A 17,782-nucleotide genomic window follows, 5' to 3' on the forward strand; every position below is an offset into this window, starting at 1 on the left:
AGTGTTGAGGCAGACCAGGAGGCCTCCCATCCCCCTGGGGTGAAATCGGTGTGCTCAGCTCACTCCCTGAAATGCCTGTAGACCAATGCACGCAGCATGGGGAATAAACAGGAGGAGTTAGAAATCCGTGTTCGGTCGGGGGGCTATGATTTAGTGGCAATCACAGAGACTTGGTGGGACGCCTCGCATGACTGGAATGTGGTCATGGATGGCTATGTCCTGTTCAGGAAAGACAGGCCGCTAAGGAGAGGTGGTGGAGTTGCTCTTTATGTGAGTGAGCAGCTAGAATGTATTGAGTTCTGTCCAGAGGCGGATCAGGAGGGAGTTGAGAGTTTGTGGGTGCGAATTAAGGGGCAGGCTGGCAGGGGTGATACTGTTGTGGGTGTCTATTACAGGCCACCGGATCAGGATGAGGAGGGTGATGAGGCCTTCTACAGGCAGCTGAGAGCAGTCTCGCAATTACAGGGCCTGGTTGTTGTGGGGGATTTCAACTACCCTGATATTTGCTGGGAGGCCTACTCAGCCAGCCATCCTCAGTCCAGGAGGTTCCTCCAGTGCATTGATGATAACTTTCTAATGCAAATGGTGGATGAGCCAACTAGGAGAGGAGCGCTGCTGGATCTTATCCTCACTAACAAGGAGGGTCTGGTTGAAGAGGTGAAGGTTGAGGGCAGCCTTGGTTGTAGCGACCATGAGATGGTAGAGTTCAGGATCTCATGTGGCAGGAACAGAATAGCTAGCAGAATCACAACCCTGAACTTCAGGAGGGCCAACTTTGGCCTTTTCAAGCAATTGCTAGGGGAAATCCCATGGGACAGGGTACTAGAAGGTAAGGGGGCCCAAGATAGTTGGTTAGCGTTCAAGGACTGCTTCTTCCGAGCTCAAGATCAGAGCATCCCAACAAGTAGGAAGTCAAGGAAGGGTACCAGGAGACCTGCATGGTTAAACAGGGAACTGCTGGGCAAACTCAAGTGGAAGAAGAGGGTGTACAGATCATGGAAGGAGGGGCTGGCCACTTGGGAGGAATATAAGTCTGTTGTCAGAGGATGTAGGGAGGCAACTAGGAAAGCTAAGGCCTCCTTGGAATTAAACCTTGCAAGAGAGGTCAAGGACAACAGAAAGGGCTTCTTCAAATACATTGCAGGTAAAGCCAACACTAGAGGCAATGTAGGCCCACTGATGAATGAGGTGGGGGCCCTGGAGACAGAGGATAAAAAGAAGGCGGAGTTACTGCATGCCTTCTTTGCCTCTGTCTATACTGCTGGAGGCTGTCCTGAGGAGCCCCAGACCCCTGAGGCCTCAGATGAAGTCAGGATAGAGGAGGAATCTGTCTTGGTAGATGAGGGCTGGGTCAGGGACCAATTAAGCAATCTGGATGTCCATAAATCCATGGGCCCTGATGGGATGCACCCGCGGGTGCTGAGGGAGCTGGCGGAAGTCATTGCTAGGCCACTCTCCATCATCTTTGCTAAGTCATGGGCAACGGGAGAGGTGCCTGAGGACTGGAGGAAAGCGAATGTCACTCCAGTCTTCAAAAAGGGCAAGAAGGAGGACCCGGGTAACTATAGACCGGTCAGCCTCACCTCCATCCCCAGAAAGGTGATGGAACAACTTGTCCTTGGTGCTGTCTCTAGGCACATCAAGGATAGGGGGATCATTAGGGGCACTCAGCATGGCTTCACCAAGGGGAAGTCATGCTTAACCAACTTGATAGCCTTTTATGAGGACGTAACCCGGTGGATAGATGATGGTAAAGCTGTGGATGTGGTCTATCTCGATTTCAGTAAAGCGTTTGACACGGTCTCCCACAGCATCCTCGCAGCTAAACTGAGGAAGTGTGGTCTGGATGATCGGGTAGTGAGGTGGATTGTGAACTGGCTGAAGGAAAGAAGCCAGAGAGTGGTGTTCAATGGGACAGAGTCCAGTTGGAGGCCTGTGTCTAGCGGAGTCCCTCAAGGGTCGGTACTGGGACCAGTACTATTCAATATATTCATTAATGACTTGGATGAGGGATTAGAGTGCGCTGTCAGCAAGTTCGCTGATGACACAAAACTGGGAGGAGTGGCTGACGCGCCGGAAGGCTGCGCAGCCATTCAGAGAGACCTGGACAGGCTGGAGAGTTGGGCGGGGAGAAATTTAATGAAATATAACAAGGGCAAGTGTAGAGTCCTGCATCTGGGCAAGAACAACCCCATGTACCAGTACAAGTTGGGGGCAGAGCTGTTGGAGAGCAGCGTAGGGGAAAGGGACCTGGGGGTCCTAGTGGACAGCAGGATGACCATGAGCCAGCAGTGTGCCCTTGTGGCCAAGAAGGCCAGTGGCATCCTGGGGTGTATTAGAAGGGGTGTGGTTAGCAGGTCGAGAGAGGTTCTCCCCCGCCTCTACTCTGCCCTGGTGAGGCTGCATCTGGAATATTGTGTCCAGTTCTGGGCCCCTCAGTTCAAGAAGGACAGGGAACTGCTAGAGAGAGTCCAGCGCAGAGCCACGAAGATGATTAAGGATCCCTTATGAGGAGAGGCTGAGGGAGCTGGGTCTCTTTAGCTTAGAGAAGAGGAGACTGAGGGGGTGACCTCATTAATGTTTATAAATATGTAAAGGGCAAGTGTCATGAGGATGGAGCCAGGCTCTTCTCAGTGACATCCCTTGACAGGACAAGGGGCAATGGGTGCAAGCTGGAACACAGGAGGTTCCACTTAAATATGAGGAAAAACTTCTTTACAGTGAGGGTGACCGAACACTGGAACAGGCTGCCCAGAGAGGTTGTGGAGTCTCCTTCTCTGGAGACATTCAAAACCCGCCTGGACGCGTTCCTGTGTGATATGGTCTAGGCAATCCTGCTCCGGCAGGGGGATTGGACTAGATGATCTTTCGAGGTCCCTTCCAATCCCTAACATTCTGTGATTCTGTGATATTCATCAAGCACATCATGACTAGGTTAATCATAGTTGACCTGTGGTATTGATTCATCATGCAGGAGTGAATGTTGAGTCTTTCAAGGCATCATTGCTGCTATAATGACAATATCACAATAAACTTCTGTAATTTCCCACAGGTGACATGCATGGCAGATGTGAGTTACTTTTAGCCATTTCTATATGTTTATCTTAGAATGTTTTCTTATGTATGTTTTCTGTATACTCAGGCTTCATATCAAACCATGCCTGCTTTGCTAACTGCGTTAATGATGCTACTTGTGTGAATAAGTGATGGAAGCAGGACTGATGTAATACCTACAAAATGTATCTGCAAGGTCTGCTCCTTTTGTCCTGAACAAGGTGTGATTGAGATTGCACTCGAGTTTAGAGTAACTGTATGCCTTAAAGTAATATTAGAATTAAGAAAACTCTTATATGACATTTGAATGCTGAAATCCTCTCATCTGGAACCCTGAATACCCTTTCTTTCTTAGAAAAGGCCAGTGGGAGCTGAGGAAAGGCAAGACTAAAAAAGAAAGTTTTGTGAAGTGTGTTATAGAAGTGAAGATTAAATATGTTTTCATATGCACAATTCATACATATATCATGATAATTAACTTACATGGAAATTTACTATTTAAATATCAGAATGTAAAATAACCTAAATTTAATGCTAAATAAATATTACATGATGCTTTTTTTTTTTCTTGCCAGATAATGAATCTAGGCTGTCAAGGACTTAATTTTAAGATGTTGAATGTGTTTTGTCTTCTGAGTTTACATAGACTTAGAATAGCCATTCTGTGTAGATATAAGGCTAATGTGGCTTTAATTATTGTTTTTCCCTAATCTAAAGCAATAGGACTGTTGATATTCTTGTGTTAGATATCAATGTATGATGTAGTTTTACCATAGCATAAATTAAATTACTCTCATGTTAAAAAAAATAAATCAAGTTTGTAGTAAATATTAAGCCATATCTTCATGTACATATAGTCATTCAGTATCAGGTTATAACAAATAATTATTTTAAACTAAATGCATTTATAAAATTCACTGGTTTACTGCTAAGACCAATCTGATTGAATACATATTAACTTTCATGCTGAGAAATGCATCAGTGCAACTGCTAAAAGGTTCATTCTCCTCAGGAAGGCAAATAAAGAAACTACAAATGCATAAAAAAGATTAACAAGAACAATTCTCTTACTTCAGTAACTATTAATTGGATTATCATGGTTGAGACTGCAGAACACAGAAAGGAATGAAATTTTTACCTGCTATGTAAAGAAAGACCTTGGTGAGAATCAGAGAGGTACAGTATATCCAAAATGATCTATTATTATCATATTCAACTGGCTGAAATTTATATTGTTTTCATTCATAAAGTAAAATAAGACAGCAATAAAAATAGCTTGAGCTAATGCTGTTACAGTGTGCTTGCTCATTTCCTTATGACCATTATGCAAAATTACATTCTAGGAATATGGGACTAAAGGGAACATTTGGATTCCTGAATCCAGACCCCTTACAGCAGCAGATCCAACAGCTTGAGTAAATGCATGTGGCAATTACCTATGCAAATTGTATTGTAAACACAGTAGAGGCTTTTAAACAGCTGTTAAAATGCATGAGATTTTAAAAAAATGAAGAAAATAATATATTTATTTTCATTAAGGAATTTTATCCTTCAGCTTAGTGATTTGAGTAATAGCTAAAGACAAGTCAGTTTATATTCATCTTTGTTTAAATTTATACATGTAACATAGTTATGCTGTTCACATTATTAAAGATCTTACATACCTGTGTTTTAATAGTGTTGAGAAGCTGCTTAAAATAATGATATAATGAAACAATATTGATTCTTCTCTTCATCAGAATGATAAAATATTTCCCTTGCTAAATTTTGCTGCAGAATGAGATACATTCTTGATTGTAAGCTGGCTTCAAGGATTCAAAACACGGTACATGTCTGATATAGTCCATCCATGGTGCCTATTCTGTAAATATACATCAACCTGAACCTTTCCAACATTTCAGAGCCGAGGCTCTAAGCAGCTTAGCAAATCCTTCTTTGTCTGCTTTGTGCTAAAATTATCAAATTGTTTTCTTGGATTTGCTGATGAATGTAAATCCAATAAGAGTGTGTCACAGGAACTATTAAGGTGATTTCTAAACCTCCTGATTAGTAGATTCTTGTGTTTTCACAACTATAGTAGCATGGCAAGGAGCATATATTGCAGCCAGCTAAATCAATCTTCATGTTGCTGTCAGTAAAACAGTATGTTTGTTCAGATGGGCTCTTTACTTACGCAGTTATCCAGGAAACAGAAACATCAGTTCTGCAGCTTGACACCTATGTGAAGGATGATGTGGTCATCGTTTTTTAGCAGATGATATTTGCCACAGAAGTTCCTTTCCTGGTAGAATTTTCCCCATTTGGCAAAGCTCCCTGAGGATTTTAAACCATCCAAGATGTTGGTTGAGGACTGTGAATGACTAGCTAATGCTATGAATGAATTGGAGAGCATAAAAGGCTTGGATGAAGAAGTCCACTTCATCTAGCCCGCTTCACTATCCAATAAACAGAAAACACCAAAATTCTCAGAATTTGTGTTTGCTACTAAAAAGGTAGTTGGGAGATCTGTTCAAACCAGAATGGGCGTAAGGGACCATGTAATTGTAGAGAAACATGGTCCATTTCTCATCAGAATTCAAGGAATCATGAAAGAAAAACTAAAACAAATGAAGAAATATGCACATTTTAGTTGGTTGATGGGAGAAACTTGGACCTAGCATCTTAGACTAGTAGGGCACTTCGTTACATCTTAGATCAATTTTCTTTCTTTGTAATTCTGAAGTTCCTCTCATGCCAAACTCTCAAAATGATGGCAAATCATTACTGGGCTGATTTATTACCTCCAGCAGAAAAATGATAGCTCTGAGCCTGCAATCCAGGGCTCACTGAGCTCAGTGGAAGGATTTCCATTTATTTCAGTGCTCCTTTACAACGGGTGCTATATTAATGGAAAAGCTACTTAATGTAGACGGATTGCTATTATAACACAGGTTGGACACACATACTTCATGTGTACTCTGTGGGAATGCAAATGACTTTTTTTTTTTTTAATAGCACAGCTTTTTCATTTTGGGTAAACCATTCAATGACGTGAAGTAATGGAAGTGCAATATTATCGTTTCCACTATCAGCTTCATTATTTGTACTTCTTTACTCCATAATGCAAGATGAGTTTTCTAAGCCTATGTTATTGGAATTTCTCTGTTAGTGAAAGTAGAGTAATATTTCCAGGCACACATCCACCATCATGCTGCTTGCATTTCACCTAAACTTGTATTCCTCAGATGTCCCAGAGATGTGGCTTGCAACCTTAAGGTTGCAGTATAGCTACAGGAGCCAGACCATGCTAAAAATTACAGAAATTTTCCTTTTGAAATCAGTACGTAGCTGGTTCTCCACTGGCAATGCATTAATATCATTCCATTGAACCTAGCTTCTACACACTAAAGACACTTGCCATCCAAGTTTACCAAAGTGAAGTAATTGCTTACGTAGATAATTGCACTTCAAGAAACATATCCTGTTTCCCAGAAAGACAACTCAATTGTGAGGTGAAAGGAAATGAGGGTTATGAGCATTTAGGAGTAATCTTCTGCACATTAGGAATCTTCTGCTGAGAAAAATGTTTAATTTCCCACTTTTGGGCAATTTGACAGCCCTTTGTGTTTGGCAGCTCTCCAAACATTGGATTGAAGAGGAGGGGCAATATATGATCACTGCAGTCAGTGAACATAATTTATACAATTGGAAATGACTGATGGTAAACTTCCCTTCTACAGCTCTGTTCAGTGATGTGGTAAACAGTGCCAAGTTAGGGGTGCTTTAGCAGACTTCCAGTCATATACCTCTCTTCGCAATATAGACTTCCAGAAGAAATGTATGCTTTAGCCGCCTTAACTTTCTGGATATTGTCTCTCTTACCTAATTGTTAGCATTTTTAGGCTGTCCATCAGGGTTATAGCTGTGCCACCTACCTTTGTATATATAGTGTATAAATAACTGCTATTAAGAAAAATTTTATAATGGAACTTAAAAGTCTGTTCAAATTGCAATTAAGTAATAAGTAAGACATATGTTGTGCATCCTTGTTCTGTAGCTGTCTGGAAATGCAAATGGTTTTCACAGCTGAGCCTCATTCCTGACAGAGCTGAAGCTGCTGTTCCAGCCATAGCTTGGCCATCAGAGCCATCTGCTGTTACCTCAGTACAGCAGTAGGGTTCTTTCTTTCAGCCCCTACTGCTTTCTGGCTGCTTGCAAGCACTTACTCAGAAGTGGCAGCAAACTTCCTTGCTAGTGGAAGGATGATTTATCGAGTAGGTGTCTGCTGTACTGAAACGGATGCTTGTGCAACCCTCTTTCCAAAGCTCAGGAGAGCTCCGTGCGGGTAAAAGTAGTAACAGGGAGTATTCACAAATCTACCCGCTCATTGTCCTAAAGTTTTGGGAGATTTTATTTGCTATTGCAATAAAATCAATGACAGATTAGTATCCATTATTGTGCCAGGTTGGTTTTGAATGCGGTCGAGGTGGACAGCATTAAGAATCCATGTCCCTAACGTTTGCGTTCTTCTCTTTCAGAGTTACAGTCTCATTGCACTATTTATGTCTGACTGTGGCTCTTTGTTTACCTACAGTAATTCCTTTGTATGGCCCCATGATCTGACAATGCAGTATTATTCTCATGAATCCTGTCAGTCCCAAATAGGTGCATTCATGTGACCGAGGGGCAGCTATTAACCTTAGGAACACAGGAGTTGCTAGAACCCAGCAGAACACTGCTCCACTTTGTCCCTAATCCTCTCTCTGACTGTGACAAATGCTGGGAGGTTTAAGGGAAACATAAGCACTGTACTGGTTTTAGATTATCTATCCATGTCTTCTGTCCCTCCCTTTTTAAAAAGTGAGAATAAAAGAATGGCCTGTGGCTTTCTTCTCAGCCAGGACTTCTCAGTGTTTTGATAGCAAGATGTAGCAGATTTTGTTGCTTCCTCACATAGTCTTTTTTGCAGTTGAAGATGCTCTGGATTTACCCTGCAAGGTTCCTGAGAGCCTTGTCAAGGATAGAGCTGGATACATCTTTTATAGCGCAACTGTTATAACTCTATATGACATAGTAGGAAAAGCTTGGCTTATTGATCATCAATTTATGCCCTGAAGCATGAAAGTAGGTAGAATTTCTTGATAACAATAAAATAGTTCTGCGTGGTTTGTTGTCACAGTTATGCTTTTGCAAACATAAACAAATCAGAATTCATTGACAGCATCTAATCAAGTGTTGAAAACCTGAGAGTGAGTCCACAGCTTCTTGATTGCTAATTCTTGCAAATAAAAGGAACAGTAGATAAAGATACAAACACTTATACTGAATCTCAAGCAATCCTGCCTTTGATCTTAATTAGTGTGTATAATTTTTGGGTAGTTTTCTTCTTGGTAGTTTAATATAATCTTTGACTGAGGAACATCTCTTACTGCTTCTAGAAGATACTTTTATGTGATAAAACTAGAACTATTGCATGTTGCTTACATGTGGTTTTTTTAAAGTCATATATTGGAAATTGTTATCTTTGATCAAGATAATGCTGCAAATGCAGATAGGCATAATGGAAAAAAAATAATTTTATGTGTTAACTACTGTATATAGACGTTGTTTTTTCCTGCTAATATATTGCATATATACGTATATATTTTTAAGGCCATCTCTGCAGTTAAATGTGAAGAAATGAGTTAAATCAGATTTTTCAGGATGTATAAATAGCTGAGCTAGGCCGATTATCTTCCAGTGCTGACCCTGTGCAATCAGAGAATATTGATGGGAATAGCTACGCCCACTTCATTCTCCTAGTTAATCCTGCCTACAATACTCCAAGGGAAAGCAAGTAAACAAATAGAAGTAAACAACCCCAAACTTTGATACCTGATGGAAAATTCCAGCCCGCGGTTGTGTTTTAGAACACATTCTGACCTGTCTAGGTTTGAACTCTTAATTTCTGTAGTAAAGAAGTTCTTTACAAGATCTTACTCATTTGCAGCATGTCTTCCGTCATTGTGATTTCCACTCATATAAGGAGAATACTAGCTGTTTAAACACCAGTCACCTGTCTTCAACATATTATCTTTAGGGGGCAAGTCTGGAACAGATCTACGTATACACATGTATAGATGTAAATATCAGCCCTGCAGACTACATTCACCCTGTATATATCTGCCTTGCTGACATCAATCTCGTTGTTTTGAGGATTTTTTGTAGATTTTCACTGCTAAGACATTCAACCTATGCATATCCCTTTCAATTGCTAGGTAGTCTTTGTATTTAAACTGATTTTTAGGAAAGTGTATATTTCTTCACCTTAAAACTATTCGCTGTCTTTCTTCTCACAAAACTTAACAGTTATGATGGGTTATGGGTGGGAAGTGGAAAACAGAAGCCTCAGCCCTTTTTTTAGAACTATTCTGAATAGCTGGAGAGAATAGCTGAAGAGCTGTAATCTTCTGGAAAGATTAAAAATTCATAAGGGAATAATAACATCTCAATTTTTACTTAATTAACAGAATTCCCAAATCTGAAAAATGCTGTCTTATCATAATTAACATGTTCTTTTATAAAAGAAAACTTGCTGTAAACCCTGAGGTGAGAAAGCCACCAGATGTTTGGGGGCTTTTTTATTTTCCTTTTTTTCTGGAGGTGAGTTCTCAGCAAACATTGAAAAAATATCTCACATGATAGATCTTGAAGGAGAGAATGGTATTTAAAACTATTGCTTCTCTCCACTTATCTCACCATGGTCAAATTTTATCACAAAACATAGCAGGACCCCCAGAGAACTGAAGTCTGTCACTCAGATCTGGGATGCGGTTGTAAGTAGGAATCAGCATAACTGAAATGAGTGGGAGGGAAAGAGGAGTGTAACCTGATGGACCAGAGATCTCAGAGGTGATTACATCTTCCTGCTTCTCATCCCATGCCTTTTTACAGTGACTGCAATATTCCTGGTATGTACAGTATGTGAAGATGATCGCTTGAGAGATAGAATTGCCTTGAGCAGGGAGTAGATGAAGTATAAATCAATTCAAATGTAATGGAGGAAAAGTGAAATTAATACAGCTGTGCTTGGGGCATCTCTTACTGTCAGCAAAGCTGCATGCACTTGTGTCACACGAGGGTAATCAGGTTTGTGCTTTTATATTATCTGTGGAAATCTCTGAGCAATGCAGCATGATACAGTGAAGGTTTTGATTGACTTATTCTGACTGCATAATGTTCAAAACAGTAATTTCAGCAAAATCTTTTATTTCAAAACAGCAGCAACAATAACAAAGCTATTGCTTGTGACTCGTCTGCAATATTTGTCTGGAGAGTAGTGTGCCCTAGGCAAGGTGAACTGCAGGGTGCATGTACCTCATCTTTGGGGTAGCTCCAGGTTAGATTTGCAATTTTCAAGCCAAACTCTGTGGTTTTCAGAAACAATATGGTCATTGGATCAGCTGCTGCCTTGCTGCAGCTGTCCTGGGCTACCACGAGTGTGGAGTGTTTCCCACTATTTGGGGTCTTTGAATGGAATGCAGGTAATCAACTATCAATGTCAGTTGATCACACAGGTTTATAAGTAATGATTGGATGTTGTTTTGAAAGAGATACTATTGTTGAAAACAATTTGGGAGTAATAACATAATTTGGGAGTTGTGCAGCAGCACCATAATTTTATTGGCCTATGCATAAAAATTAGACCAGATGATAATTTCTCTTTCAAAGTTCAGGAACTGTTAATAACGTTAGCTATTGTAGGCCAGGCAGAGGTCAGGTAGTTAATCCTGAAAAAAGCTGATAGTATAAAGTTGCTCCTTGATTCCCAGTGGCTCTTAGTAGGAGATTCCAGGTTTCTGCCCATAAAAAAAAAAAAAAAGAATCTGCTTTATCTGTAACAGGTACAATACACTAATAGTGTAATAAAATACATCTTCTTAATATAGAAGCCTAGAAAAAAAAATATCCAAAAGAAGCATAGCTTACAGAAAGCAAACAAGGGAACAGAAATAAGATAAGGCTATGTGGACCCAACAACAGTCATATTTTTGCAGATCCTTTGTGGAACTGAACAAGGAAAATCCTTAAAAATAAGGAGAGCTATGCTGACAGAGACATTCCCTCCAACTCTGGTGGGAGTTGGCTCTGGTAATAGGATGGACCTGAATCTCTGGATGGTGTCTTGGTGATGAACTGAAAATCTGTGCGCTGTTTTTCTGGTATAGTGTGAATATCCCGGAAGCACAGTTATGTTTTATAGGAAAGGAAATTAGAGAGTTAAAATGAAATGTAATAGTATCATCTGCTGACTGTCTAGGTAAGTAGAAAAGCTTCTGGCAGTTGCAGAGAAAGTAGTTTTGTTATACTTGTAAGATTTTGGTGCTAATTGGAATTGTCTATGTGTATATGTTAAAATGATGATTAATGAGTGGTAATGATTAGAATTCCTGGTAGTAAACATGGTGTTCTGAATGTGCAGCTTGTTTACAATGCCATGGTTTTGTGGAAATATGGAGCAATCCTGCCATGAACGTGCCTCATATAACTATAAAGGAGGTGTTACATTAATAATGGGCATTTGTTCTCTTCATTTTTAATCTATTTCTTCCCTTTTTGATTCATATACTTATCAAATTGCATATTATAATTTTTTTTTTTTTTTTTTTTATTCCAGCGTATTCGAGAACTAGAAGATAAAATAGAAATTCAAAAGAGGCAACTCAAAGAAATTGAGGAAAAGGTAAATAAGTGCCTGGGCGATGCCAATGTTTTTTTTCCTGTACTGATTTATTTTTCCCTGATACATTGATGTTGATAGTGCTTAACGTAATATCACAAAATGTATTTTAATACAGAAACACAAATTTAGAGTTCAAGTCATTACTGTGTGAAATGAAGCTCCATCCCTAACCTGCTCAAAATCACTTGCTACCTGGTTTTCCATCAAGTATGGAAAGGAAACAAGAGGTCTGGAAGGACACTAGACTAGAAGGGGGAGGATTTGCTGTGGTTTAGATCGAGAAACAACATAAAGATTTGTCTCTGTTTGACAGAATCTGTTAGCTCAGCCCTGTTCTTCGGATAACACTGCTTTGCAAAACTTGCAGATACTGAAAATTAAAAAAAAAAGTTAACAAGCTGCATGTGAGAAACACTGCAAAAAAAAAATTTCTTGCTTTAAGATAGAAACAAGTTCCAAATTGACATCCTGGATCCAAATTTTCTCCTGTTTTGAAGAAGCTCTGTTTGAGGCTTAAGACAGCAAATGTATTTAGGTCACTGTGGTCCCAGGCGGGAGATGGTACAAGGCTCCTGGGCTGTAGGCTCAAGTATTTCCCAGGTATGTGGAGTTTAGGCTGCTATGCAAGGCATGGGCTGACAATGAGGCTTTCTCTATGCTCTAGCAAAGTGTTTTAGGTATGTTGCTTTTGCTGAACTGGTGCCTAGATCCCAAGATGAGTCACATCATCTGAGGTTCATTTTCTATGGTACTTACGGGTATCTAATCCTACATAAACCTGCTGCTGGACTGAATGGAGATGTTAGTGGAGTTTTCAGTCATTCATTGTTTTTTTTCCTTTGGGATCAGAATGGGGTAAAAGAGCAAAAGGAAGGCTTTTGGAGGACTCTGAATGGGAGCTGGAAGAGGTCAGTGAGGTTTGCAAAACTGAGAGAGGCTTTGGGGAACAGCGCACTGAATGTGGGAAGGTTTCTTCCTCACCCTTCACTAATCTCACTGTCCCTTTGTCTGCTCTCAGGATGTGGCAGTCCTCCCTGTGTCACCTTCTGAGGGCATTGCACTTCTAGCAACTACTCCAATTCCCTCAACAGCTTCCTTGGCTCCTTCTGCTCCCACAGTAATTGTCTCCTCACTCATCCTGCACTTTATGAACGGTGATATCCAGTTGGGTTTGTGGAAGAGCCAGGAGAAGAGCTGTGAGGAGCTGGGCTGTCTGCTGCTGTTGCTTATTGGCACTTTATATCAGCCCCACTACTCCCTGACTGGGGCTAGTCTGTCTGCATCCATCAGGGAGGCAGTGGTCCCTGTTTCCACTAGCAGAGAAACATAGGCAATATCCACCCCTTAAAGGGCTCTTTTGCTGCCTTTGCCCTCTTCTGCCCTGGACCAGTTCTATACCTGAAGCTGTTCCTGCCTAACAGCCAGTGATGTCTAAGATGCTACAGTTAAGTCCTCAAGATAGAGAAGCCTTGAGGGTTAGGTGATATCTCTACATGTTAATTATTGCAAATATTACTGTTTATCCACCTATTCTAAAACATCAAAATCTCTAGATATTGCTATTGCCAAAATGTAAGCCTTTAATGCATTGCCATTACAATTTACAGAGTAGGTATTGGATTAGACAGACTGCTAATTTTAAAAATGGAAATTAGCATTATCTGTGCTGGTTCATCAGTGCAATGGATGGGGAAAAGCATTGGAAAAGAAACAGCCTAATCACAAGCTTAGGAGAAATCCGCTAATGAGTTAAAATGATTAACGTTCTCTTTGCCTTAATGTTACATTAGCAGGAGACCTCAAAAAAGCTTCATCATTTTCTGTTATCCTTCAGCTCCTGGATGGGTGGAGGGCTTCCTTCTATCTGTATTACATTTTATTTTTTTTTCCTTGGGATTAAATCCCACTTTGATTTTGACTGCCCAAAGGAAGCCTGTGTTGTCAGAGAATCAATGAATGATATACTTCATTGCTCTTCTGAAGCTTTGTCTCCCATGTCAGTGAGAGCAGACTGACACCTACATGCCGCTGATACTGAGCACAATCATTTCTTGTGGAGAGAAGTCTTATGCTTCTGAAGGAAGGGCGGTGTTTATAGCTGAGCCTCGTTGCTGGCTGTAGCTAAGGGCAATGCACTGCTTATAGTTACTATGTCATGGGTATGGCTTTTTATTTTTCTTTAGGAATGGATTAAATCTTCAAGTTTTATGCAAAATTCTGTCAAAACAGAACATAAGGATGACAGTATTTTTGCCCTACAGATTCTTCAGCAAACTGTCCTGCTTCTGAAGGCTATACAAAAGAATAATGTAAAATCTCAGTTTTATTCCATGAGTTGATACATGAGGAACAAGTGCTGTTTAAACACATCATGCTTTTCTCATAACTGATTTTCTATCATTTAAGTTGCATTTAGTTTGTACCCTTGGATTGGTAAGTCTTGGTTCAGGAAAGCATTCAGGTGTGTAATTATAAGTACTTGCTTAACTGAGTCAAGAAGCAAAGCCTAGTATTTCTGAAGTTACATCAGCCACAAATGCTACTGTTGTAAAGCTGCCCGCAAATACTGAATTTTGAACCCTGATACCCCTTTTAAAAAGGGTAAGATTGGTATACTGTATCTCTCTTTCAGATCAACTCAATGAATATTGATGTAAGACTTACTGCTGTAATGTAATGTCATTGGATTTCATGTTACATATCTTACATCTTTTTTCTTTTCTTTTTTCCTCATTTTCTTTTGATCTTATGTTATAGTTTTTGTTCCTTTTTTTGTTTTTTTCACTAGCATTCATTCTGTGGCCTTGATGACACAACTGAGCCAAGATGTGTGGTTGGTATTTTTTATATTTCTTTGTACTCAATTTTTAACTCTTAGATTTTGCCATGTTTTGAGAATTGTCTTTGTAAGACCCTGAAACGATGGGGAAGGTTATACTGGTTTTGCTTGCAGAGAGAGAAAGAGTCCCCTGTAAAATCTGACTTGGATGCTTTCAGTTACCTTCCTAGACTTCTGCAGAACATCATTGGGTTGTCAACAAGAAATGGTTTTGCATTCTAAGATACTGACTGCCCTAACTGCAGTGGGTGCTTTTCAGTTCTGCAGAGCAGGTACATTTTGTCTAAAAGGTCAGGTATTGCTCTAGGTTCCTACCTTCTGTCATGCAGGATGGAGAGGTGGCGAACAGTGTTGGGTTTTCAGTTTTGTTTTCTAAAAAACACCATCCATGCAAAAAAGGATTAATTTTATTTCCTCAAGTTCCTTGAAGCCACAAAATAATAACCTGATTTCCTTTTTATGAGGCGATGTGAAGGTTGCAATGCGACTGACCCTCCACGCGCCCACACAACATGGACAGGGCAGGATAAGAAACCTCCATGTCTCTCCCTTGAGACACTACCATCATTCCCATTATCCTTTCCATAGTGTCGTGATCCTTTCAGCTCAGTACAAAAGACAGAGTGAATTTCTTAGGCTACAGCAGCCGCTATAGCAGCAGTGGCTCACCTTTCACACAGATTTCAAGAAGGAAATACAACTTAGAAAATCAGTCCTAGCCCTCTTCCCTGGAGCAATGCAAGTTGCACACTGCCTTTCAGTAAGGATGCTAACTCAACAACCTAACCATCAGAGGATTAAGCAGTGGTTTAAAACTATTGAAGAATTACTGTTGTCTTTGTTGTTTATTTGGTTGTTGTTTGTTTGGTTGTTTTTTTAACTGCAAACACACAATATTTTTACCTTTACAGTTGTTCCAAATTTTTCCTTCTTTGGAATCTGTTGTGATGTTCATGGAATCTCGTTGTAGTAGGAGATGTGGTTAATCAACCCCTTTGAAATGCTATCAAGTACTGTATGATGAAGCAGCATGATGACAGTAGTCACACAAAAAAGCTATTATGTTTACCTTATGTTAAGCTCAAAACAATATTTTCTTCTGCCCAGATCACAAGCACTTTTGAAAAATCATACCTGTATTATCATGGGCTCTTTTGGGGGTTTATTCAGCTCCCAGCAAACTCAACTCCATCTGTCTGTTGATGCTCTTGGGAACTGGCTCTGGTCTTGCATTACTAGAATTGCTGCATATGTTTTATATTTTGCAATAAAATGGCTGTGATTCTGTGATTCTGTGATAGTAGATGCAGATGGGTGGAACGTAATCCAAGGGTGTTATTGACTTGTTACAAGTGCAGTAGCTTTCTTTTGGGTTGCTAGATAGGTGTTAAAAATTAGTTGAAATTGAGCAATATTTTTACAGCATTTTGAGCATTCCTTTTGAAATTTCCTTTGTTTTCTCAAAAATCGAGCTTGTAGAGATGTCTTTGAAGAAAGGAGAAGTCTTGTGGTATGCTATTCACCTTACCACAGTTTGAGTTGAATTTTCTGCTCTGTGGAGATTGGAAAGGACAGATGCTATTTTGGTTAATGTAAATTTGAAAGAGTAACGTTAAAGGAAGTCACCAAACTATTGCCTTTGGAGTTTCATCCAGCTTTTTTACTCCAGTCCTTGTTAGAGATGCCGACATCTGGTTGAACATATTTGTTTTTAAATACTGTGAAAAGTATGCTGGCCAAGTTTAGAGACACTTTATAAACATTCTATAAACTTAGAGAGAGCACCAGCCTTTTTAAAATTCCATTTAAAATATTTTGAGATACTGTTAGTTCAAAAAATTTTTATGAGTTCAAGGCTTAGGCCTGATCTACCGGCTTCCATGCTGATATAGCTGATAACATTATGGGTCCCGTACATGTATCTCCAGAAAATATATTGTGTTGATATAACCTACTGTTCTTCCTGTTAACAGCAACCATTGAAGTAGTTAAATTCAAGGTTGGTGACAAGCATTTTGAGGGGATAACACAGGGATAATGGCTGTGTAGCCGTATAGCTACTCAACTTTCACATTTCTAGGAGTGCACATCATATTGCGATGCTGGAAGGCAATTTCCTTTAACTGATCTTGCCAGAGGCGAATCTGTCTCTGATTAATATAACACAGCGCAGCTTATTTTAAGAGACTTAACAATAGATGGACTCCTGAATATTGTTCATTAGTTCAAGACAAACCAGGTGGTTTACTGATAGTAATTTTGGTTCTTGTTAGTTTTTAAGCTTACATCAAACTTTTAGAGACTGTGGTGTCTGTGGCTTTAGGACTGGATGCCAACACTTATTTCTAAATTCATGTTGTCTATCTAAGCTCAGCAGGCTTTTTTTTTCTTGTTTTTGGTTTTTGTTTTTGTTTTGTATACAGGCTATTAAAAGAACCTATGGAGTGAACAGCTGAGTCCACGTGCGAAAATATAGAAAATATTTATTGAGCAGCTTTAAATTGGTGCATTTTTTTTCATAAAACAGTTTGCATAATACTTGAAGCTGCAAAATATTTGAATTTAAATTAGAGATTTTTTCAAAGATATAGCTTCAGGCTGGAATGATTTGATAATCAAATAAGGACCAGCACATCATAAACACTGAAAAAATCTAAACAGAATTTACACTCTCACACCAATGAAACACTGGAAGAAATACAAGTGCAATTACTGGCTGCTATGTAAACTGTTATCTACCAAATGGTTTTGTTACAGTACTGAGATCTTTGTCTCCATACTGCATGCTTTCAACAAATGTGGTTTGCATTTCACCCAGGAAACACAAAATCTCCTTTTTAATATCTATATAAAAAAGCTAAGTGTTTGACAATAAGTTCTCTATAGTAAATAGCTGACAGGAAAAATACTGTTCAAAGTTGTAAAGAAATAGAGATTTACAATGCCACAGTGGTAAAATTCATACTAAATTCATAACTTGGAAATCCATAGATGGAGAAGAGATTAGTTTTGGAGAAAGGCAAGATGGTAGATTGAACTAAGAAAACTTTGAAGTGGGTAAGAACTGCGTGGGAGAAATTATTTTTTGAATATTTCTTGAAACTTAAGGCAATAACTTGTAAAGATAGCACTGGGAGAATGAAAGAGCCTGAGGTGGCCTGAGAGGTCAGGAAAAGAGAATGCGTGAT

At 39.6% G+C, this 17,782-nt stretch overlaps 1 protein-coding gene across 1 annotated transcript in view; it reads left to right on the forward strand.

The window, feature by feature from the left end:
* Window positions 1-14,563, forward strand: part of JAKMIP1 (janus kinase and microtubule interacting protein 1) — a 173,964-nt gene extending 159,401 nt beyond the window's left edge. The window contains exons 21-22 of the mRNA XM_068402689.1: window positions 11,690-11,755; window positions 14,513-14,563. Of these exons, the coding sequence (XP_068258790.1) occupies window positions 11,690-11,755; window positions 14,513-14,563 (117 nt within the window). The remainder of the gene's footprint in view (window positions 1-11,689; window positions 11,756-14,512) is intronic.
* Window positions 14,564-17,782: the final 3,219 nt, after the last annotated feature.

Source organism: Nyctibius grandis, chromosome 6 (genome assembly GCF_013368605.1).
Source record: "Nyctibius grandis isolate bNycGra1 chromosome 6, bNycGra1.pri, whole genome shotgun sequence".
Classification (NCBI taxonomy): Eukaryota; Metazoa; Chordata; class Aves; order Nyctibiiformes; family Nyctibiidae; genus Nyctibius; species Nyctibius grandis.